The 22,362-nt window shown below is 37.8% G+C and overlaps 1 protein-coding gene across 2 annotated transcripts in view; it reads left to right on the forward strand.

The window, feature by feature from the left end:
* The first annotated feature begins 1,640 nt into the window (after positions 1-1,640).
* UBE2W (ubiquitin conjugating enzyme E2 W) overlaps positions 1,641-22,362 on the forward strand; it is a 70,897-nt gene continuing 50,175 nt past the window's right edge. For both annotated transcript variants that reach the window (XM_032591955.1, XM_030303524.1), the window contains exon 1: positions 1,641-1,742. In XM_032591955.1, the coding sequence (XP_032447846.1) occupies positions 1,641-1,742 (102 nt within the window). The remainder of the gene's footprint in view (positions 1,743-22,362) is intronic.

A 22,362-nucleotide genomic window follows, 5' to 3' on the forward strand; every position in this document is an offset into this window, starting at 1 on the left:
CTGACAGCTTGGAGCCCACTTCAGATCTTCTGTCTCCCTCTCTCTCTCTCCCCCTCCCCTGCTCATGCTCTCTCTCTCAAAAATAAACAAACATTAAAAAAAAAAAGCTAAATAAAATGAACTTTAGATGGTAAAACCTGACCTTCTGGAGAAATTTTCTGAGAACATAGGGATAAAGATTTCCAGAAGAAAATTTATCTGGAAAAGCTTTCCTCTTTCCTTGGGATATATGGGTTTTACTTACAAATGAAATGTTGACAACACAACTGAGCTGACACCAGATATGCTTCTGGATGATTCCTGGTTGCCAAGACCCTCCAAACATTCCTCAAGGACACAGTCATTTTGCACAACAAAGGGAAACCAGCCCATTTCTGGCAATAGGGTGGAATTCTAAGAGGAAAAAGCAAATCAATATAACTTCCTCTCCAGTGATGAAGAATGATTCATTTATATTATACTATAGAATAATCGGTCTTTTTAAAAGATCTTTTTCCTTTTTGAAAACACTTTAGAGAATTTCTCAGAGAACGTAATGATCTATCTTTAGGGGGAGAAGAATAACATCCTACATTGCTCTTATATTTAAAATCTTACAGAAATTTGCAAAAAGAGCCCAAGTTAATAAAATGATAGATTTTAAGCGTTCCTTCCGGTAAAGTAAAAGCATTCTATTCAATGTATCAGCCACCTAAATCTTTAAAAGAACATGAGGTACAAGCCTTTGGCTTCCATTTTCCTGTTAAAAACCAATGACATCTTCAGTCTTGGGATAGCTTTTAAAACTGTGGCTTCTGATAAATGTTGGCAGAACTGGTGCATTCCCAGAATAAATTCTGAATGCTCAGCTTTCCCTATTCAAAAACATCCCTCGGTCAAATGACTACAAAACTGCCCACCATGAAACAAGCTGAAGAGAAGTCCGGATGTGCTACAAGCTGTAAGTGTAAATTATAAAGTGCACTGGCACATTATGTCTAGGATCAAATCTCTATAAACAAATGTGAATCCCCTAACAACCCTATTACTGATACACGTGAAGTTTAAAACTGAGGGGCTGGGGTAGTGAGGAGACAACAGCACACAAAAGAAAAACTTCCCTTTTCAGGCAAGTTTCAGCTCCATCCTTGCTTTTAAAATACCAAAGTGCTGTTTTGCTCTCAATTCTTGTCCCACTGTACAAAGAAATCTGTGTCTCTATCCCCCAAATTAGGAATATGAGAAGCTTTCCAGACCGTAAAGACTAGAAAGCAGCCCCGCAGGTAACTGGCCCCAAGGGTGTGAAAGCGGGCATGGTGGTGTGGAAAGCCACGCGAAAGGAAAAAAAATCTGTAAACCCTACACCTGTGGTTGAAAACAAACAAACAAGAACACCCCACGGGACTGGACATCATCAAAATCTCGGGGTATAGAGAGAAAAAAACAACCACCATGGCGAGATCAGAACCAGAGCGGCGTTTCTCAGACGACCAGGTCAGCAGGTGAGCTCGCCGGGCACGCTGGGGAGCTGGATGTGACTGAGTACCGACAGCGCCATTTACCGTGCTCTCGCCTGCCCCTCCCCCACGGAGGCCCAGCGCTCCAGCCAATCCCCTCCCGCCGTCCCCTTCCCATCGGAGGCCCCGCCCCCCGCGCCCAGGATGCTGGGCCCCCGCGGCGTGACGCGAGCACGGCAGCTCCGCCCCCTGCGTCTCTGGCCTCGCCGGCCTTGGGGGGATGGTTCCATCATGGCGTCAATGCAGGTGAGAGGAGTTTGCAGCATCTGGGCGGGCGAGGGAGCCGCCGAGAGAACGCAAGCGTTTTGTCAGGGGCGGCGTCTGGGACTCTGGGGCACCCGGGCGGGCTCGGGAGCGGCCCTGGTAGCCAGTCCTTTCCCAGCCTCAGGACGTTCGGGAGGGGTGAGAGAAGGCGAGAAGAAGGGCGGGGGAGGGGGGTCCTCGGTCGGTCGAAGCGGACACCAGCCGGCCGGGAAGTTGGGGGATAAAGAAGGCTAAGAGGGGGGGAAAGGGCGAAGTTTGGCGTTGGTTCGGCGACAGTGGTCTCGAAATCATCTGTCGCTCACACACACACACACACTGGCCTGTCCGCCCGCCGCAGGGATGCCTTCTTCGCGGTCCCCGGCCCAGCGGAAACAGCTGCTTTCGCCGTTGTCACTGGGGCAAGGGCGGCCCTGAGAGGGGCTGAGTGTGGGGTAGCTGAGAAGGCGGCTGGCTGCAAAGGCGCCTCGCGGCCTCTGCTCAGGCCTCCCACGCCCAGCTTCCCGGACTATTCGGCCCCTCGGCTCTCCTCTCTTTTGACTCTTAATCCTTTGCCCCGTGTATCTTCCTCTGTTAGCCTTCGCACTCTCAACGAGCATTAGTCCGGCAGCTCACTTTGTAGCTCTCCCCGAAGCTGCCCTTAGTCCATCAACATCATTTGCCGCCTAGTATGCAGTCTCCCCGAGATCTGAGTCACCAGCCCCCTTATACCTTCGGGATAGCTCGCCCTCAAAATTTTTTTTCTACGGTGCCCCACCCTTGTGATCGCGGTAAGGCTACAGCCCTTTGCCCTTCTTCCCCAGGTCTTCAGTGGAATCTTAGTTTGGTAGGAGGCGTTTATTAACCCGTGTCATAGCTACCTGAGTTAGCAGTTCATGGTTTTCTGGCTTTCCAACTTAATACATTCTTTTTTTCCCCAAGCCATGGAGTTTGGTGTTTTGTTTTGTTTTGTTTTCCAGGCAAAGATGGCAACCACAACTGCAGTTTTGTAAAGATTGACTGTGTTATCTATAGCTGCATTTAATTTTACAGATGAAGACTAGCTCTAATGAAAGTATATAGGAAGAGAAGGTAGAACTCTTGTTTGGAGTGTCAGCTGAGTGCTTTTTAGAGTTTTGACATCATCTTAAAGAGACTGACATTTTTCTCAGAAGGATTTAGTGCTTTTGTTTCTAGAAGAATAAGCAAATCTCCCTATCCCCCCCTCTGTTTTTTCTCTCGTTTCTAGGCAAGATCACTTTTTCTTCTCTTTTCTGCATCTTCCTCTTTTGTGGACATATTTGCTTCACATTTACTTCTGTGCTTTTTCTTGTCTGTTCCCTTTAAACTTACTTTCCGTGCGATATTTTTACTTTTGCTTCTCACTCTGGACTTTCCTTCAGAATAGAAAAATGTATATAACGTTCCTAGTTGAAGGGATGTCACAAAATGGTGCGGGGAAAAAAACAAGAACAATTTGAGGAAACATTATACTTTACACCAACCTCCCCAGAGACGTTAGAGAAGTTTCGTCATTTGAGGCCAAAAAAGGAACTGTGGAACACTAGTTGAACAGTAGATAGGCTATATGACTAATTTAAGATTATTTGTATTAAGATTAAAAGTATTTGTTTTAAGACTAAAAATTAAGGTTAAATCCACAACACTTGTGAGATTGTATTTGACGGAGAATTATAGGGATAACTAATTGGTTAGATTTAGACTCCAGGGTTCTGGAAAAGGCAGATTTCAGTTTTTAAAAGAAAAAAGTACAGAACTGAGTCAGTACAGAACTTAATGGTGATAATCTTGGATTTTACATGGCGACTTAAGCAATAGAAAAAAAAAAAAAAAACTTGCCACTGCATTTTTCTGTGTCCCAAGTACTACCTCTGAGTATCTTATTACCCTTTATTCCTTAGTGTCTTCTGATTAGAGGAATGGAAAACTAAGGTTTCCTATTTTAGTTAAAATAAAACCTTTCCTTTTGTGTGTATTTTTGAAATAACTGATAAAGGTTTTCTGGTAGTAACTAGAAAAATAATTTTAATATAGATAAATCAAACTTCTGAAACACATTACTACTTTCAATGTGTTTATTTTGTCTTTGGTGAACAAAATTTTTTCCTGACCATCTTAATAGCAAAAAAAGTTTTTTGTAAAGATTTTGTTTTTTTAAAGTAATCTCTACACCCAATGTGGGGCTCAAACTTAAAACCCCAAGATCATGAGTCACATGTTCTATGGACTGAACCAGCCAGGTACCCCTTAAATTTAACTCTTCAAAAAACTGAATTACATATAAGACTGCAACCAGATTATCAAATTTGTTTATTTACTTATCAGTTATTTTTTAAGGGCCCACTGTGTCGGGTACTGATCAGCGTGCTGGAGATAAAGCAGATAAACCAAAGCAGATCAGGACCTCTGCCTTTGTGGATATAATAGTCTAGCTGAGGGAGACAGATAAGAACTAAATATTTAAGTTAATTGCATAGTATATTAGAAGGAAGGTGTTATTGCTTTGGAAGGAAGTTAGGAAATGGATATTTTGAGGATTTCAGTTAGGAATCCTTAGCTTAGGAAAAAAAGATACTATACACAAATGCTGCTCTGACCATGTCTTACCTAAAAAGTTTTCAGATTTCTTTATCTTACCCATACCAGGATATTATTGCTGCTGAAGAGATTACGTAAGCTGTGAGAGGAACTGTGTCTTAAAAACATAAATACTCTACAAATGTAGGATTTGATTACTTGGTAAAATGAAATAAGTCTTTAGGATCAATAACATCAAGTAGACTTTGATTTTCTCATTGGAGAATATTTTGAAGTTGAGGTTTTAACTTCTTTACTGTACCCTATCAGTGCCTCCCAGCCTTTTCTCAGGTGGTGGCATACCTAGGAAATAATTTTTGAATCAGGTACTAAGGTGGATGAAATAAAACATTGGTGATGAGTATCATCACATCTGTACAGATCTGTACATCTGGCACCTCTGTAATGCTGGAGGTGCTGTCCGCTATCATATTGATAGAGTTGTTCTTCAGTATACAGTGCAGAATTGTGGTTTTCAAACTTATTTGAGCCTTTGAGATGTTCTTTCTCATTTTTTTTTTCTTTCCAACTGTTTCTTCCTAGAACAAAGTCACATATTACCAGGATAATGGTTAGATTATGTTTTAAGAAAACATTCTTAGAGAATGGTGGGTTTCTGGCAGTGCTTAACATTGGCAGGAGTTAGAGTAAAGAAATAGATCCACATTTAATTTTGATAGTTCTAGAAATGTTAAATTACTCTTGCAGATTTTGTGCATTTTTTCTCTCTTACCTAATGGGGACTTATTTATTAACTGTTGATTTAGCTAGATGAAGGAGATTAAGATTTAGAAACAGGTGGATTTTGAATGGGTGCTTCTTTTCAGAGGATTTAGAAAGAGTAAATTATTTTGGATTATTCACAACACTGCACTGGTCTTTACTCAAGTATCTGGCTGTAGTAATTGAGAGGTAGAATATGGGCTCTTAACTGACATTTTTAGTAGTCACATTGCCTTGATGGACTCCATATAAGTATTTGTGATGTGAAGGGTTACAGCATAATCAAAGGTTAGAAAATTGACTCATCTTGGATCTTGAGGTTTACTGGGTACTGGGAACTTGGGGAGTATATATACCTAGAATTATAGTATCTGAGAAGGTTGATTGGATAATCTGGCTAGGAACAGGGCTGTCAGGGAGCTTTTAGGAGAAGCCAAGGAAAGGGGGAACAGAATAGAATTGAAGGTATTTTGTGTGAATCATAAATATAACTAGATAGTAGAGTTACTTGAGTAAAGGATAAAACTAAGGTAATCATCTTAACTTTCAAAGCAGTCATTGTGATCCTTTCTTTTAGCTGTTAATCAATTACTGCTTAATGAGATGCCTTCTATTTTTATGCTAAAGTGTTTGGGTGTTTTATTTAACTTTTCAGGTCTCTTTCACTCCCATGGGCCATAGATCTCCCGAGAATAGGAAAAATACCTTTTCTCTGTCTCTTAAATGGGTGCATAGTGATTACAGCAAATGTTCATTGCTTGGCAAACCAAAAAGCGTTTCTAACTATAGCAAGTTCTGAAATAGTTTAATTCTATTTTACAGAAATCTTTTTTTTTTTAAATTTTTAAAAATGTTTATTTTTGAGAGACAGAGAGACAGCATGAGCGGGGGAGAGGCAGAGAGAATGGGAGACACAGAATCTGAACCAGGCTCCAGGCTCCAGGCTCCAGGCTCCTGGCTCCAGGCTCCAGGCTCCAGGCTCTGAGCTGTCAGCATTTAACTGACTGAGCCACTCAGGCACCCCTGAGAATTTTTTTAAGCAATTCTGTAATAGTAAGGTTGAGGCCCTATAAAGGAATAATTTAAAATTCATATTTATATATATGTATTCCCCCAAAAGTTGGCTTATTTTCTTAGTTTATCTTTGCCATAATTTTTATGTTTTGCAAAGTATACCTAACGTTCTTTCTAGATTCTTATTCCAACCTTGTAAAATGGAAATCAGATAATCCTGTTTCATTTTAGTAGAGACGGAGAGTAATCACTTATTTGGAACGTGACTTACCCCAAATTATGTAGCCACTGTGTGGTGAAGCTGTGATTAGATCTGTTAATGCTATGAAGTTGTAGGTTATTAACATATTAACAAGTTTGGCATTATAGAGAAATCATTGGGACAATTACTTAACTTTACAGTCAAGAAGTAAACATTTGCTAGAATATTTTATAGCTTCTATAGCTGAGAGGATAATATTCCCCATATTTTATAATATAAAGTTAATGCATCACATTTTAAAAAGAATTTTTTTATGCATGTACTTGTGTGCTGAGTAAAACTATGGCAAATCTTTACTGTTCAAAGATAGTTTTTTAAAAAAAATACGTTTATTTTTGGTTGAGCACAAGTGGGGTAGGAACAGAGAGAGGGAGATAGAGGACCCGAAGTGAGCTCTGTGCTGACACACTGACAAGCAGTGAGCCCAATGTAGGGCTCAAACTCCGGAACTGTGAGATCATGACCTGAGCTGAAGTCGGGTGCTCAACCGACTGAACCACCCGGGTGTCCCAAGAGTCTTTATTAATCAAGGAGAATTTTTTAAAAATTTATTTTCAGTTTTATTCTTTTTTGAATGTTTATTTGTTTTTGAGAGAGAAACACAGCATGAGCAGGGGAGAGGCAGAGGGAGAAGGAGACACAGAGTCCGAAGCAGGCTCCAGGCTCTGAGCTGTCAGCACAGAGCTGGACACGGGCTAGAACCCATGAGCTGTGAGATCATGACCTGAGCTGAAGTTGGATGCTTAACCAACTGAGCCACCTAGGCACCCCAAGGAGAATTTTATTTTTATTTATTTTTTTTAAATTTTTTTTTTAACTTTTTATTTATTTTTGAGACAGAGAGAGACAGAGCATGAACGGGGGAGGGTCAGAGAGAGGGAAACACAGAATCCGAAACAGGCTCCAGGCTCTGAGCTGTCAGCACAGAGCCCGACGCGGGGCTCAAACTCACGGACTGCGAGATCATGACCCGAGCCGAAGTCGGCCGCTTAACCCACTGAGCCACCCAGGCGCCCCAAAGAGAATGTTAAAAGTAGGGGTGATCTGGCATCTTTCTGCAAGTATAGTTCTGCATAGTATTTATCTAAATTGAACATTTGTTATGTGAATTTTATTTCTTTGTGTCATTGCTGTCTGCTTTAATTTTACCTACACAATACTTGTTCCTGTTTGTCAGGTGTTTTTAATAATTCTTCATTTGATAGCCTTTTTTTTTTTTAATTTTTTTTTTCAACGTTTATTTATTTTTGGGACAGAGAGAGACAGAGCATGAACGGGGGAGGGGCAGAGAGAGAGGGAGACACAGAATCGGAAGCAGGCTCCAGGCTCTGAGCCATCAGCCCAGAGCCTGACGCGGGGCTCGAACTCACGGAGCGCGAGATCGTGACCTGGCTGAAGTCGGACGCTTAACCGACTGCGCCACCCAGGCGCCCCTGATAGCCTTTATTTGTGAATGCAGGTTTTGGGTCACCAACAAATGGTGCATGCCTTTGAGTTATTTTATTCTGATAAAAACTAACTTCAAAAAAAAAAAACTAATTTCATTCAGTAGGTCTTATAAAACTTCATTAGAAAAAAATATAGGATCTGGAATCAGAAGACCTGGATTTAGGTTCTGTTTCACTACTTAATGTCTGTGTTGCACAGAAATCAGTGTGTCAAGTTAGTGGTTAAGACAAAAGCAGATTGATAGAGGTAAACATGTATGAAACTGCTTTTTTTGACTTTACTTCCCAAACCTGTTTTTTTCTCCTGTAGTAGTCTTCATATTGGTACATGACAACTTTATTCATCCATTTGTTTAACCAGAAACCTTGGTTTCGTCCTATCCCATAGTCAAAACATCATCAAATTCTATCCAGCTCTACCTTCAGAATATATCCAGAATCCAACTGTTTGTCCTGTCTTCTGAATTACTTCCTGATGGAAATCCTTGTCATCCCTCATCTGGATTATATCAACAATCATAACTGATTTCCCTGCTTCTGCCCTTGTTCTCTTACTGTCTTTTCTCAGCCCATTATTTAGATTCTTTCAAAACAAAAGTCATATGTCACTGCACTCGCATCCCTGCTGTGGCTTCCCCGTTTTACTCAGAATATACAGTTGACCCTCCAACAATGCAAGGGTTAGTGGTGCTGACCCCTGCACAGTCCAAATCCATACATAACTGTTGATTCTCCAAAAACTTTACTAATAGCTTACTGTTAACTGGAAGCCTTACCGATAACATAGTTGATTAGCCTGTATTTTGAATGTTATATGCATTATATACTGTATTCTTAAAGTAAGCTAGAGAAAAAAAGGAAAACCATAAGGAAGAGAAAATGCATTTATATTACTCTACTGTATTTATAAAAAAAAAATTCATATGTAAGTGGACCTGTGCAGTTCAAACCCATGTTCAAGGGATTACACCTGTAATCCAGAGTCCCTGTTAGGGCATAGAATGCCTTACATTATCTATCTTTTTCCCCTCCCTGCTCACTTACCTACAGACTCCTTTCTATTTCTACCTCAGGGCTCTTGCCTTTTTTTCTCTTCTTGGAGTCTTCACCTATTGGGATGGCTCACTTCCTTTATTTATTCTCAGATCTTTGTTCATATGTAGTTTTCTCAGAGAACCCTTCTTTTGACCACCCCAGTGTAAAATAGCTCTTCCATCCATGGCAGTCGTAATTACCCTGCTAAGTTTTTCATAGCCCTGACATACTATTTATTAATTTACTTACTGTTTTTCCTGAACATGACTCAATGCCTGGTATTTAGCAGGCCCTCAGTAAATGTTGAAGGAATAAATGAGCGCAGCTTCTGGATTCAGATAAACTTGGTTTGAATTGATTCTAGCCTTGCCACTTAATAGTTGTATAACCTTTTTTGCCCAATATAAAATAGGAATAATAAAATAATCATATGGGATAAAGTTGCAAATTACTTCATTTCATGGATCTTTAGAGGCTATAGGCCTCTTATTTTAAACTATAGTATCCCTATAAGATACTTTTTAATTTTTTTTTTAATGTTTGTTTATTTTTGATAGAGCGTGGGGAGGAGCAGAGAGAGAGGGAGAGACAGAATCCAAAGCAGGATCCAGGCTCTGAGCTGTCAGCACAGAGCCCGACGCGGGGCTCAAACCCATGAACCATGAGATCATGACCTGAGCCAAAGTTGGATGCTTAACTGACTGAGCCATCCAGGCGCCCCCAGATACTCACTTTTTAAAAAAAAATTGTCTGATTCTTGCTCCTGTGTTGGCTATCAGTGGGAAAAAGCAGATTTCCTATATGATCCTGTGTCAAATGAGATCTCTCCTATTTCCACACTATAGGAGGGAGAGAAGAAGTATGGTTTCTAATTAGCATGTATGCTTGACTAATTCTCAAATTTTGAAGAGGATTAGCAAAGTAATATTTTGACTTTTTATAACAGTTTAAATGGCACATTCACATTTTTTTAAATTGAAATATAATTCACATACTATAAAACTTACCTTTAAAAAAAATTTTTTTTAATGTTTATTTATTTTTGAAACAGAGCATGAGCAGGGAAGGGGCAGAGGGGGAGACACAAAATCCAAAGCAGACTCCAGGCTGTCAGCACAGAGCCTGATGTGGGGCTCAAACTCACAAGCTGTGAGATCATGACCTGAGCCAAAGTCGGATGCTTAACTGACTGAGCCACTCAGGCGCCCCAGAACTTACCATTTTTATTAAAATGTACAATTCACTGATTTTTAGTATATTTACAACCATCATTACTATTTAATTCATCCCCAAAAGAAACCTTTTACTTATTAGCAGTCACTCCCCATTCCTTCCCCCCTCCTCGACTACCCTTCTCCTTCACCCCTGCCCCTCCAGATGAAAATCACTAATCTGTTTTCTGTCTCTTTTTGCCTTTTCTGGGCATTTCATATAAATGGAATCATACAATATGTGGCCTTTTGTAACTGGCTTCTTAGTATAATGTTTTTGAGGTTTATCCATATTGTTGCTTGTATCAGTACTTAATTCCTTTTTATGGCTAACAGTCCATTTTATGGTTATACCACAGTTTATCCATTCATCAGTTGATTGACATTTGGGTTGTTTCCTGTTTCCATTCATCAGTTAACTGGCAATTTGAATTGTTTCTACTTTTTGAATGCCACTATGAACGTTCATGTACATGTTTTTATTTGGCAGTGTTTTAATTTGTCTTAAGTATATACCTAGTAGTGGAATTGCTGGGTCATTTGGTAACTCTGTGTTTAACTTTCTAAGGAACTGCTAGGCATTTATGACAGCACCATTTTACATTCCCACCAGCAGTGTGCAAAGGTTCCAGTTTCTACACATTCTGGCCACTGTCTGTCCACTTTCTTGATTATAGCTATCGTAGTGGATGTGAAGTGATACCTCCTTGGTTTTTTGTTTGTTTGTTTTCTGTTTTTTTTTTTTTTTTTTTTTTTTTTTTTGACAGAGAGAGTGCATGTGCACACAAGCAGGGCAGGGGCAGAGGGAGAGAATCTTAAGCAGGCTCCATGCCCAGCATAGAGCCTGACTCGGGTCTCCATCCCATGAACCCTGAGATTATGACCTGAGCCAAAACCAAGAGTCAGACATTTAACCGACTGAGCACCCAGGTGCCCCTCTCCTTGTGGTTTTGATTTGCATTTCTCTAATAACTAAGGATGTTGCGCATCTTGCGTTTATTGGTAAATTTCTTGGAGAAATGTCTAGCCAAATCCTTTGCCCATTTAAAAAATAAAGTTGTCTATTCATTGAATTGTAAGCGAGTTTTTTTCTGTGTGTATTCTGAATATAAGCCCCTTATCAGATATGTGATTTGCAAACATTTTCTCCGAGTTATGTTTGCACGTTCCTGATGGTATCCATGCCAGCACAAAATTTTTTATTTTGATGAAGTCCAATTTAACTGTTTTTTTCTTTTGTCAAATTTATGCTTTTGGTGTCATATCTAAGAAATCATTACCTAATCGAAGGTCATAAAGATTTACACTTTATTACAGCTATGTTCTCTTCTGAGAGTGTTACAGTTTTAGCTCTCACATTTAGGTCTTTGATTCATTTTGAGTCCACTTTCTATATGATGAGGCATATTTAGTTTAATAGCATTAATATGGCAGCTTGTTTTTTTTTTCTTTTTGAAGTCGCCCAAGGTGAAAGCCTATCAGATTTGATAGTATCCTGCTGGATTCAAATTATTTTTCTAAGTCAAGTGGAGCTGTTAAGCTGTTTTTCAGATGACAATTTGTATTGCAGCCCTACTACTAAGAAATGTTGATTGTGGTCCTAATAAACTGTTACTGAGAATATTTATTCACATACCCGCTTTTATCATAATTAAAATAGGCATACCAACTTAACTTTTTACACTTAGAAAAACTTCACGCCACAGGGCATTTTAGAGGTCATCTGATTCAGCCAGCATACCTTTTCTTTAAGTCATTGCTGTATTTTGTGATTAGAAGTGTTGATAAAATATAATTTGTTTACTTTTGTACTACATGAAAAGAAGATATTTGAGCAAATTGAGTATACGGGTGTTTTGTTTTGTTTTGTTTTGTTTTTAATGCTTACTTATTTTTGAGAGGGGGGCACAGAGAGACCAGAGACAGAATCCAGAGTAGGCTCCATGCTGTTACCGGAAAGCCCAAAGTGGGGCTAGGCTCAAACCCACAAACTGTGAGATCATGACTTGAGCTGAAGACCCTCAACCTAGTGAGCCACTCAGGAGCCCTGAGTATATAGGCTTTTTATTTATTTATTTTTTAATATAGATTTGATATGAGAAAAATTGTCACATTCTTAGGAAATCCAATTTAGGAGTTCTAGTGGAGAAGATTACGTAGATGAGCATATTGGTGTCATTGTTCTTGATCTTGCTTAGTGGAAACTCAAATAGAATTCATTTCTTTGTAACAATTTGAGCTACCTTGACACTTCTACAGACTATTCTCAGTATTCATGGATTCTGTATACAGGATTTGTGAACCTGCCTGCTTGGTAAAATTTATTTGTAAGCCTAAAGTCAATCCTCATGGTGCTTTTATGGTGGTTTGTACACATGTGCAGAGCTGTGAAAAATTGGAGTACCTAAATATGCACGTTCCCAACTGCAGTCAAACAAGGCAACACTCTTTCGTGCTGTAACTGTTTCAGCTGTCATGCTGTAAACAAGTGTCCTTTTTTTGGTCTATTTAGTACTTCATGTTTTGGGGGTTTTTTTTTGCATTTATGTGCTTTTCGAGATTTCACTGTTTAAAATGGTACTCAGGCATATTATTGAAGTGCTGTCTAGTGTTCCTGACTGCAAGAAAACTGGAATGTACCTTATGTAGAAAAGGTGTGTGTTAGATAACCTTTTTTTAGGCATAAGCTCTTGGCCTTAGGTTCAATGTTAATGAATCAACAACATATATTAAGGATTCTTTAAACAAACACACAAAACCAGGTTGTTAACTGATTGGTTGAGTGTGACCAGAGGATGTAGGAACCTAACTCTCTTTCCCTTAGGAACAGTGTGGTTCAATATTTGCTAATTTAGTATTTGCTGTGATTTTATAGTCTGTAACATAACTACTGTGAATGCTGAGAATTGGCTGTTTGATTTAAATTTCAGTCTGCCTTTGATTTAAAATATATTGCAACCAGGTTAAAACTGGTAAAACTTGCTACATCTAGGTTCCTTGTTTCCTTTTTTACCTTTTTCTGCTGTAGATCGATGCCTTCTAGTTTTTTTTACTTGAGTTACCCGTACAATTCAAGTTGGTGGTTTCCCACTTTGGCATTATATTGAAATCACCTGGGGAGCTCTGAAGGGGGGTGGGGGTGGGGGGGGGACCTATCCCCAGAGATTGATTTAATTGGTCTGGCATGCATCCTGGGTATTGGAATTTTTCTCAGCTCCTGGGTAATTCTAATGTGCAGTGTAAGGTGAGAACTCATCTTTACTACAGGGGGTGAACTTAGGTGTGCAAATGATGTAAATTGGATCAGGTGTAATCCATCTCCTTGGACCAGATTTAGAGTTCAGGAGATAGTAGACATTTCTTTCTTCTTCTTTTTTTTTAATTAGACCTTCTTTTTTAGTGTTTATTTTTGAGAGAGCGAGTGAGAAAAAGCATGCACTGGCGCTCACAAATGAGGAAGGGACAGAAAGAGAGGGAGACAGAGGATCTGAAGTGGGCCCCGTGTTGACAGCAGAGCGCCCGAGTCAGGGCTCAAACCTGCGAACCGCAAGATCATGACTTGAGCCAAAGTTGGACGCTTACCCGACTGAGCCATACTGGTGCCCCAATAGTAGGCATTTCAAACTTGATACCTCTGGAGAGAACTTTAAGAACCAGATTTGAGACTGACAGTGTTTCTGTGTGTTCCTGGCTATCTGTATAATTACAGTTCTATCAAAGAACATCCATTTCCTATACATATCAACCAGTGTTGACTGCTTTATTAATTTTAGTGAATTCTCTTGTTTGGTGGCTATTTTATACAAAGAAAGTTTCTGCCAGGAGAGTTCTTTTGTGGAGGAGGATACTTTTGTGAACAAAATACATTCTGTGGCTGCTGTGTGGTCTTCTAGGCTCAGTTATGAGTTGAGTGATTTTTCTATGCCAATTGTGTACCTAGACAGACTTACCAATTTTATTTCATGAATCTTTGGAGTTGAACTTGAGTAATTCCAATCTCAAGTTGTTTTGTTGTTGTTATTTTAAATAATCTTAGGGGCCCTATATTAAAATATGAATAGTTCTTGGAATATTAGTCTTGTCTTTAGTCTTCTGGCCCTTCCTTAGGGCCATTATTATTACTGGCCCTTGCATCTCCCATTCTAAGGCCTATGCTGAACTTTTTATCAGTCCATTAAAATCCCTGAGAGTCAGGTTGTTTATATGATTCTGGGTGCTGGTCTCTCTCCCCTGTCCATTGGATGAAGTGGACATTACTGCAAACATGTAGATGCTGCACCCTTAACTTGCTAGGAATACTTACCAATTCTTTTTAGTCACTTTTTATATTGAACATCCATTTTGAATTCTGGGTCTTTTTTTTTTTTTTTTTAATTATGAATTCTGGGTCGTTTTGATAGCCCTCCTTCTTCTTACTGTTCCTGGGATTAAAAAAAAACAAAGTTAGCCCTTTCACTTTGTACCTGACATCATGCATGAATCCACCAAACTTAGCTTCAGTCCTCACAGTGTATGCACTTTTTCCTAACTCCTAGTACATTTTACCTCTTTCATTAGTATTTTTCATTTCTGCCTCTGTATAACTCACAGAGCAGTGTATTAGTGGTAAGCACTCAGGTGTTTTCTGAGTATTCAATTCGGTAGAACAGAGACTCAGGAAAATGCTTTTTCAACATAAGTCAGAAATGATATGAGAACATGGATTTCTTGCTATATCTCTTATTCCTTTGATGTCTCTTTTTTTGCTTCTGCCTTAGCCCAATTACACCAAAGAAATGAGGTGAATGGGAAAAAGTATATAGAATTTTAAAATCAGTGTAATATTTGTTAATTACATAAATCTCTCTCAACTAGATTAATATTTGGTTGGTAATTCTTTCACATTGGAGAGACCTTTATGAACTCAATGCAAATCTATTTTTTTTTTCTCGTGATTAAACTTCCAGTCCATAACCCTTATGGTAACAGCAGATAATCTTAGGTCTTGCTTCATTGATACTAAAATAATGTGGTTGCTTTCTCTCTAAACCAAAATATGTTGTGTCTCAGGATATTTCTCATGTCTGAAATTTATTCTTTTTCCAGATGTTTTATTCTTAGGGTGTGTCTAGGTGTGGTTTGGGTATAGATCTGTTTGTGTGTGCTTGTCGAGGTAGGAGGTTGTTTGGGGAGAGAGTGTTGTGGAATAGGGAATTTGTGATTGGTTCCTTCTTATGTTGCAGAAGACAGGACCTCTGTTGATGTCTGTAAAATGCAGACTGGTTTCTGATAAGCCTTTTTATCTTTAAACGTAAAGCTTTTGCATAGTGACAGAGTTTTACTTCAGATTCTTCCAACTTAAAGTACATGGAAGAAATTGGTCAGTTTAGAATACTCCTACCAAAAACAAAACAAAAAAACAGAAAAATCAACCCTGAAAGGAGAAAGAAGTTTGGCTCAATCCTGGCAAGCTTATAGTTTTCAGAAGTTTGTGCTGACAATGATAGAAGTACCAGGGGAGGCTAAGACAGTTAATGATGAAGGCTTGGAAAGCATTATCCATGATTCTAAACAGTAAAAATGGTGTCAGTAGGTACTGCTCCCTCTTTTTTTCAGCACCTAGTCTAAAATTGATAATTTTTTTGTATCAGCTTCTGACCGAAACCAGGTTTTTTAATTTAAAATATGTTGTTAATGTGTTTTATTATCGTATTTTACATTTTCATAAAGTGGCCAAAAATAAGGTAAAATTCAGCTCTAGTTTTGTAATTGAAAAAAACCTTTAAGGTAAATTGATATTTTCTTAAACTGGCAACATTGGTTGCCAAAATTGATTATATAAATCAGTCATTTATACTTATCATATTTCTTTTTGTTTTTGTTAGGATGAAACTTAGTGTAAATACATTTTATGTTCTCTTTAAGTTTATTATTCAAATAGACTGTTTTACTCTCTAGAGTGTTACTGTGTTACTCTCTAGAAACAAATCAAGTTGTTGCTTTTTGTTTTGGTTAATTTTTTTTTTAGTAATCTCGACACACCTCGTATGCTGGAACTCATGACCCTGAGATCAAGAGTTGCATGCTCTTCCAAGTGAGCCAGCCAGGCTCCCTCAGGTTTTTAGTTAAATCTCAGTGGCCTTGTATTTCCAGAAATTTTACATACTAATGTTAAAGAAGTTGCTGACTTCTGAGTTTGCATGGAGTGAAAGAAACGTGCTAAAGGTATTCTTAGACTCTTAGAGTTATACTGTGGCTATTTTTGACAGCTGAGGCCCAAATATGTGTAAATTTGTAAGCAAAAATTATCATTAAGAAGACAGTGATTTGGGGTGCTGGCTGGCTTAGTCAGTGGAGCATGAGACTCTTGATCCTGGGGTTGTAAGTTCGAGCCCCACATTGGGTGTAGCGATTACTTAAAAGCTTTTATTAAAAAAAAAAGACTGGGGGGTGCCTGGGTGGCTCAGTCAGTTAAGTGTCTGACTTCGGCTCAGGTCATGATGTCATGGTTTGTGAGTTCAAGCCCCGCGTTGGGCTTTGTGCTGACTGTGAGGAGCTTGGGATTCTCTCAGTCTCTCCCCTGCTCGTGTGGGTGCATTCCTTCTTTCTCTCAAAGTAAATATATAAACTTAAAAAAAAAAAACAGTAGCCTTTCTACTACTATACTGTTTATACTGTTGTAGCCTTTTATAACACATTGATGTCTTTTATAAAACATAAACTGAAACTATTCTGAAAAAAAAAACCCTTTTATTTTGATCACTTCTACGTATGTACATATATATGAGACACTCTGCCATCTACCTTAAGCACCAGGTCTTAAGCATATTGCCATATTTTTCATGTTAAAAATATTCCTGTAAACATTAAATATGATTCTATTTTTCTTTTCTTTTTTTTTTGATTCTTATTTGCCAAAGTTATCTAATCTTATAGAGGTTTCTGCTGTGTCAAGGGAAAGTATTGATGGAGTAAATCCCTAAAATCACAGGATAGCATAACTGAGCATGCTGAGGAAGAAAACAAACAACTGTTTATCTTCAGTGTAATAAAAAAGTTGCACAAACTATCTTTTCATTAAATGGATATTTGGGTTTGGCAAGGTAACTAACCTGGAATCTTAAGGTGAGTTGTTCACTTTATGATTTTATTCTTGCTGATGGTAATCTTTATAAATAGTGCTTAGGCATCACATTTTGTGGGCGTTTAAGTGGGTAAAAGGTAACAAGGGGAGGGAGGAAAATTGTTTATACTGAGTAGCTTTTTCCCCAATACTATTTTTTTTTAGTGTTTATTTATTTTGTGAGAGAGATGGAGCGAGCACACATGGGGGAAGGGCAGAAAGAGAGGGAGACACAGAATCCGAAGCAGGCTCCTGGCTCTGAGTCGTCAACACAGAGCCTGATGTGGGGCTCGAACCCACATACAGTGAGATCATGACCTGAGCTGAAGTCGGACTCTTAACCAACTTAGCCACCCAGCTGGCTCCCCATACTATTTTTAATTAAAAATGGAAATTTGCTTGCTTTAGACAAGATACAAGGTAATGATAAAATGAATTATGAACCTGTTTGCTTTCATAGTGGTGATTTGTTCGTTTGGCTAACTAAAAAAGTTTGTATAGTAGATTTTGTAATTAAAAGGAAATTTAGAGAGCTACAAAGAGAAAGTAGCTCTTTGTATAGTAGACTTCTCTTTATTTGCATTTTTGCCTTTGTGGACCAGAAGCAGACAGTCCTCCTTTTGACATATCGATCCTTTGACAGTATGTCAGAAGGTCACTTACACCCTAATGCTAGGTCACAGTGCCTACATCATTCACCTCACTTTGTCTCATTATGTAGGCATTTTAACATCTCACATCATCACAAGGAGGGTGAGTTCAGTATAAAAAGATTTTGAGAGAGACTACATTCACATAATTTGTTGTAGTATATTGTTATAGTTGCTGTAGTTTATTATTTTATATGATAATTTATTATAATATTTTACTGTTGTTAATGTCTTATTGTGCCTAGTCTATAAATTAAACTTTATTGTATGTATGTAGAGGAAAAAACATAGTATACATGTAGGGTTTGGCACTCTCTGTGGTTTCAGACATTCACACAGGGTCTTGTAGTGTATCTCCCTCAGGTACGGGGGCACTGCTGTATTTAGTTTTGGAACACGTTGTAAACCATTGTAGTTATGTAGAGATCTGGATATACAGAAATAACACTATGTTCACGTTAGATGAACATATTATAATATATAGGATTTACAAGATAATATACAGAAGTGCTTAAAACTTTGATGAGAATGTATGCATCACTTGTAAAACTACAGAAAACTAATTGCGGGTAAATATTGAATCAGACTGAACAATGTCTAGAGGAAGCTGCATGTAGCTTTAACTTGTGAAAACAAGTAGAATGGGTTCTGGGATTTTTTAATTAAAAGGAAATTTAGAGATCATTTAATCTAACTTTTTTTTTAATGAAAAAATGGGCCCCAATTTGAGGTGACTTAACTTGGCTAGGTTCATACTTCTCAGATAACTCTACTTAACAGACAGAACAGATATGTTTTCAAAGAAATTATCCATATTATCAATTTTATCTTTCCAAGATGAGTTCCATTACAAAACTAGATTTTCTCAGAACAGTAAAAATCACAATAAGAATGCAGTACATCTTTAAAAATATATGTATTTATTATATGAATGTTCTAATATTTACGCTCAGTAAGTTCCAAATCATCAGAAGTGTGTTCCTTTGGGATTAAGTCTATAAAAAGGAAAGATCTGTCCAACTAAGATCCATCAAGTTTGTGGCTTAAAAAGATCTTATAAAATCTTGTTAGTTGTAAAATTTAAAAGGTAAAGGCCCTGGAAGCTGTCTTCTGGTATAGAGAGTTGAGTGTCAGTGTTTGTTCTAACAGCCTGTCGTGATCTAAATAGTCATGTTCCTGTTGTTTCCACTTTTTCCCCCCATTATGAGCTTTCATTCTCTTCCCACCCCTCAATTTTAAATTATTCCTTAGAATAAATTTTTAAGAATAGTGTTCCTGAGACACAGAATTCAGTATTTTCTGGCTCTTGAAATACTTGATGACAGTTAATTTAAAGTCATTGGGTTGGAGCTTCCCGAAAATGGTAGAAAACTATTTTGCTTTAGGGGTACCTACAAAAAGAGTGGCCAGTAAGTAAGACATAAGCATAGCAGAAATGGGAACAGAGCCGTTTTGTATAATAGAATCAAAGGGGGTAAAGCTTTTCACGTGGAAGATTATAAGTGATAAGTCACCAAAATGGGTGACTTTGTTTTTAAGTAGGCTCCACACTCAACGTGAGGCTTGAACTCATGACCCGAAGATGAAGAGTTGCATACTATACCGACTGAACCAGCTGGGCATCCCGAACCCCAGTAGAATTTAATAAGCAAGTAGCATTGAACCTTGAGAAGTTTTGAGGGGTTGAAGCTTAAGTGAATGTATTAGAGGGGAAGTAGAGAGGCAGTGGATGTTGGCTGAGTTCAAGGAGTTGGGATAGTGAAACGAAAGGAGGAAATGGACAGAAGTAGAGGATAAAGGATGACTTTTTGCTTATTTTAAAGCTGGCAGAGACCCAGTTGATGGCTGAAGGGAAGGGATTCTGGAATGGCAAAGAGTGAAGTTATTATAAGTCAAATTATTAATTTGATCCTAGATGACTTGATAAGATCCAGTGAGAGACTGATGGGAAGATTTTGAGAAGGGAAAAGAATCTCCTTTGTCTGGGACTTCATTGAAGGACCAGAGATTGACTATAGGGACCATGTGTTTTGTTTTGTTTTTTTCTTTTAGTTTTAGCTAAAGATGAGGAAACAAGTTGTGGTTTGCATTCTTTGCATGTTTTAGTATTTTTTGCTAAGAGGAAGCTTTCCATTAATAACTTTTGGAGAACATCTGGGGCTAAATTTATAGATTGCAGCTGAGAGAAACGCTGAAGTTTGTTATTTAAAAATATTTCCCCAAAGCAAATGAAGCTGATGCATATTTTTATTTGTTCTCTAATAAAGTTGGTTAGGGAAAACTCATAATTTTAGGATAGTAATCTTTTATTTCTTTTTATTTGCCATCTTATTTTTTTTCTTTTTTGTCATCTTTGAATTTTGATACTAGTGTGTTTATTTGGAACTTACAACTTTTCAAAATAATGTTTTGTCTGTTGGACAGTCTCATTCTATCCTGTTAACAATCTGAGGTAGATATTTAATTATACAGGAATTAAGATAAAAGTTATAATTTATTCAAAGTTACATATATAATATACACTCCTGAAAACAGGTATTAATTTTTTTCAATGAAATATATCCCTTACAGCATATTCTAATTTATACTCTTTAAGGTTTGTGCTTTGCTTACCTTTAGAACAAATAAGTGACAGAACCTACTATTCCTAAATCCTAATTCTGGTTTCTTGTGATAGATCTGCAGTTTGATTTGAAGGTCAAACCAAACTTTCCACTCTTTGAGGACAGTATTATCCATCATTTTATCCAGCATATTTATTTAAGGTTTGATGTGTGCCAAACCTTGGCTAAAATGTGCATTTTCCACTACATAGCATGTTTTATGCTTTATGACATTTTATTTTCCTGAGTAATTTCTTTATTAACACTTACCAAAGTCTCTGGATATAGCCCAGCCTGGCAAACTGGAAGGTAAAAAATTTTGAATTGTACCTTTACAGGAGAAAAAAAAAATTAATATTCTTCCGAAGTTTAAAAAGGTTAGCTTAAATGAGACCTCATTTCATTCAGGCTTAATGCTGATGACTGTTTTTCATCTACAGTGTGAAATGTAGTGATCAGAAGGAGAAAGTAGACTCAGCACTGTATTTTATTTCATCTGGAGTCAGTGTTTCTGGGTAACTTAAATATTTTATTTGGAGTTATAATTTTCAAAAACTCCAGATAATTTCTGAACTAGCTTGAGAAATTCAGGTTTGATTCTGGGGTTGTAAACTCATTGCCTTCTGAATGAAGCAAAGCTGGTTTAAGGTATAAAGTATGCGTGATGCATGCATTGAGTTTGTAGTAGAGAGCCTACCCAGCCTAAAGAGCCTTATTTAAAAGGAGCAACTATGCTTCAACTCTGGTTGATTGACTTATTTTCATCCATCAGTCTGAATGTTCACAAGAAGCTTGAATTCCACAGGTTCAAAACTGAATTTAGTCTCAGCTGCCTCCAGCCCCAACGACAGATCTGCAATTCCTGCCTGTTCCTCTTAACTGTATGTCTTTCAGATTAATAGCACCACCATCCATCCAAACTAACATCCTGGAGTCATTCTTTTTGCTTCTCTTCCTCCCCCCCATCCAGTTACCACTCAATCCAGTACATTCTGCATCCTAACATAGTCCTGTGATTGCTCTGGTTGTTCAGTAGTAGTGTCCCAACCCTTCTTTTTCTAGTATTCAATCTGACTTCCTGGTCTTCCTTCTGTCTTAACTTCTCCAGTGTATCTGCCCACCATTATTGGAGTTACTATTTTTACTAGAAAACTTACACACGTTTAATGTTGAAATTATAGAAAATTACAGATAGGCAAAAAGAAAAATCACTACCCCAAGAAAATCACTGATGTTAAGATTAAAGGGTATTTTAATTTGTAAATATTTTGGTTTATATCTTTCTTTCCTAGGTATACAACATTTGCCCTTGAAAAGACACTTCCCTTGTAAAATCAGTCCCTGATCCTGAACTCTAGGTCCCATCTTCTTATAGGTTTTTTTACATCAGTTATCACCTTCTGTATTTACATGTGTTTCAGTTTTTCCTTAAAAAATAAACACCTCCATCTACCACTTCTGCCAACTATCATTCTATTGCTGTCCCTTCTTTCACAACCAAACTTTTGAGAGTGGCCTAGAAAAAAAGATGATGAAATACACATACAAAAGAATTTAAAAATTGCAGGTGAATATTTAAATAATATTAATAAAATACTGAACTTAAATAAAAGTTACCATTACTTTTGAAGTTTTCTTTCTGCCCCTTCTAATTGTACCTCATGTCCTTCTCTGAGTAAATTTCTCTTCTGGTTTTTATCCCCAATTTTTTATTGTAGATTTACCTTAAAGTGTATATTGTTTTGCTTTTTTGAACATTAAATAAATGGAATCATACTGTAAGTTTTTCTGACTTTTGTTTAGCATTTTAAGATTAATTTATCTTGATGGATATAGTACATTTTTAAGGTTAAGTAGTGTTCTTTGTTACAAATTCTATCAGTATTTATTTTACTCCCAAATTATTATGAACATTCTGCTTTAGATATACTGATACCTCTTGCCTGGTGCACACGTGTATGGTTTTCTTTAGGATATATA

The sequence above is a fragment of the Lynx canadensis genome, chromosome F2 (genome assembly GCF_007474595.2).
Source record: "Lynx canadensis isolate LIC74 chromosome F2, mLynCan4.pri.v2, whole genome shotgun sequence".
Classification (NCBI taxonomy): domain Eukaryota; kingdom Metazoa; phylum Chordata; class Mammalia; order Carnivora; family Felidae; genus Lynx; species Lynx canadensis.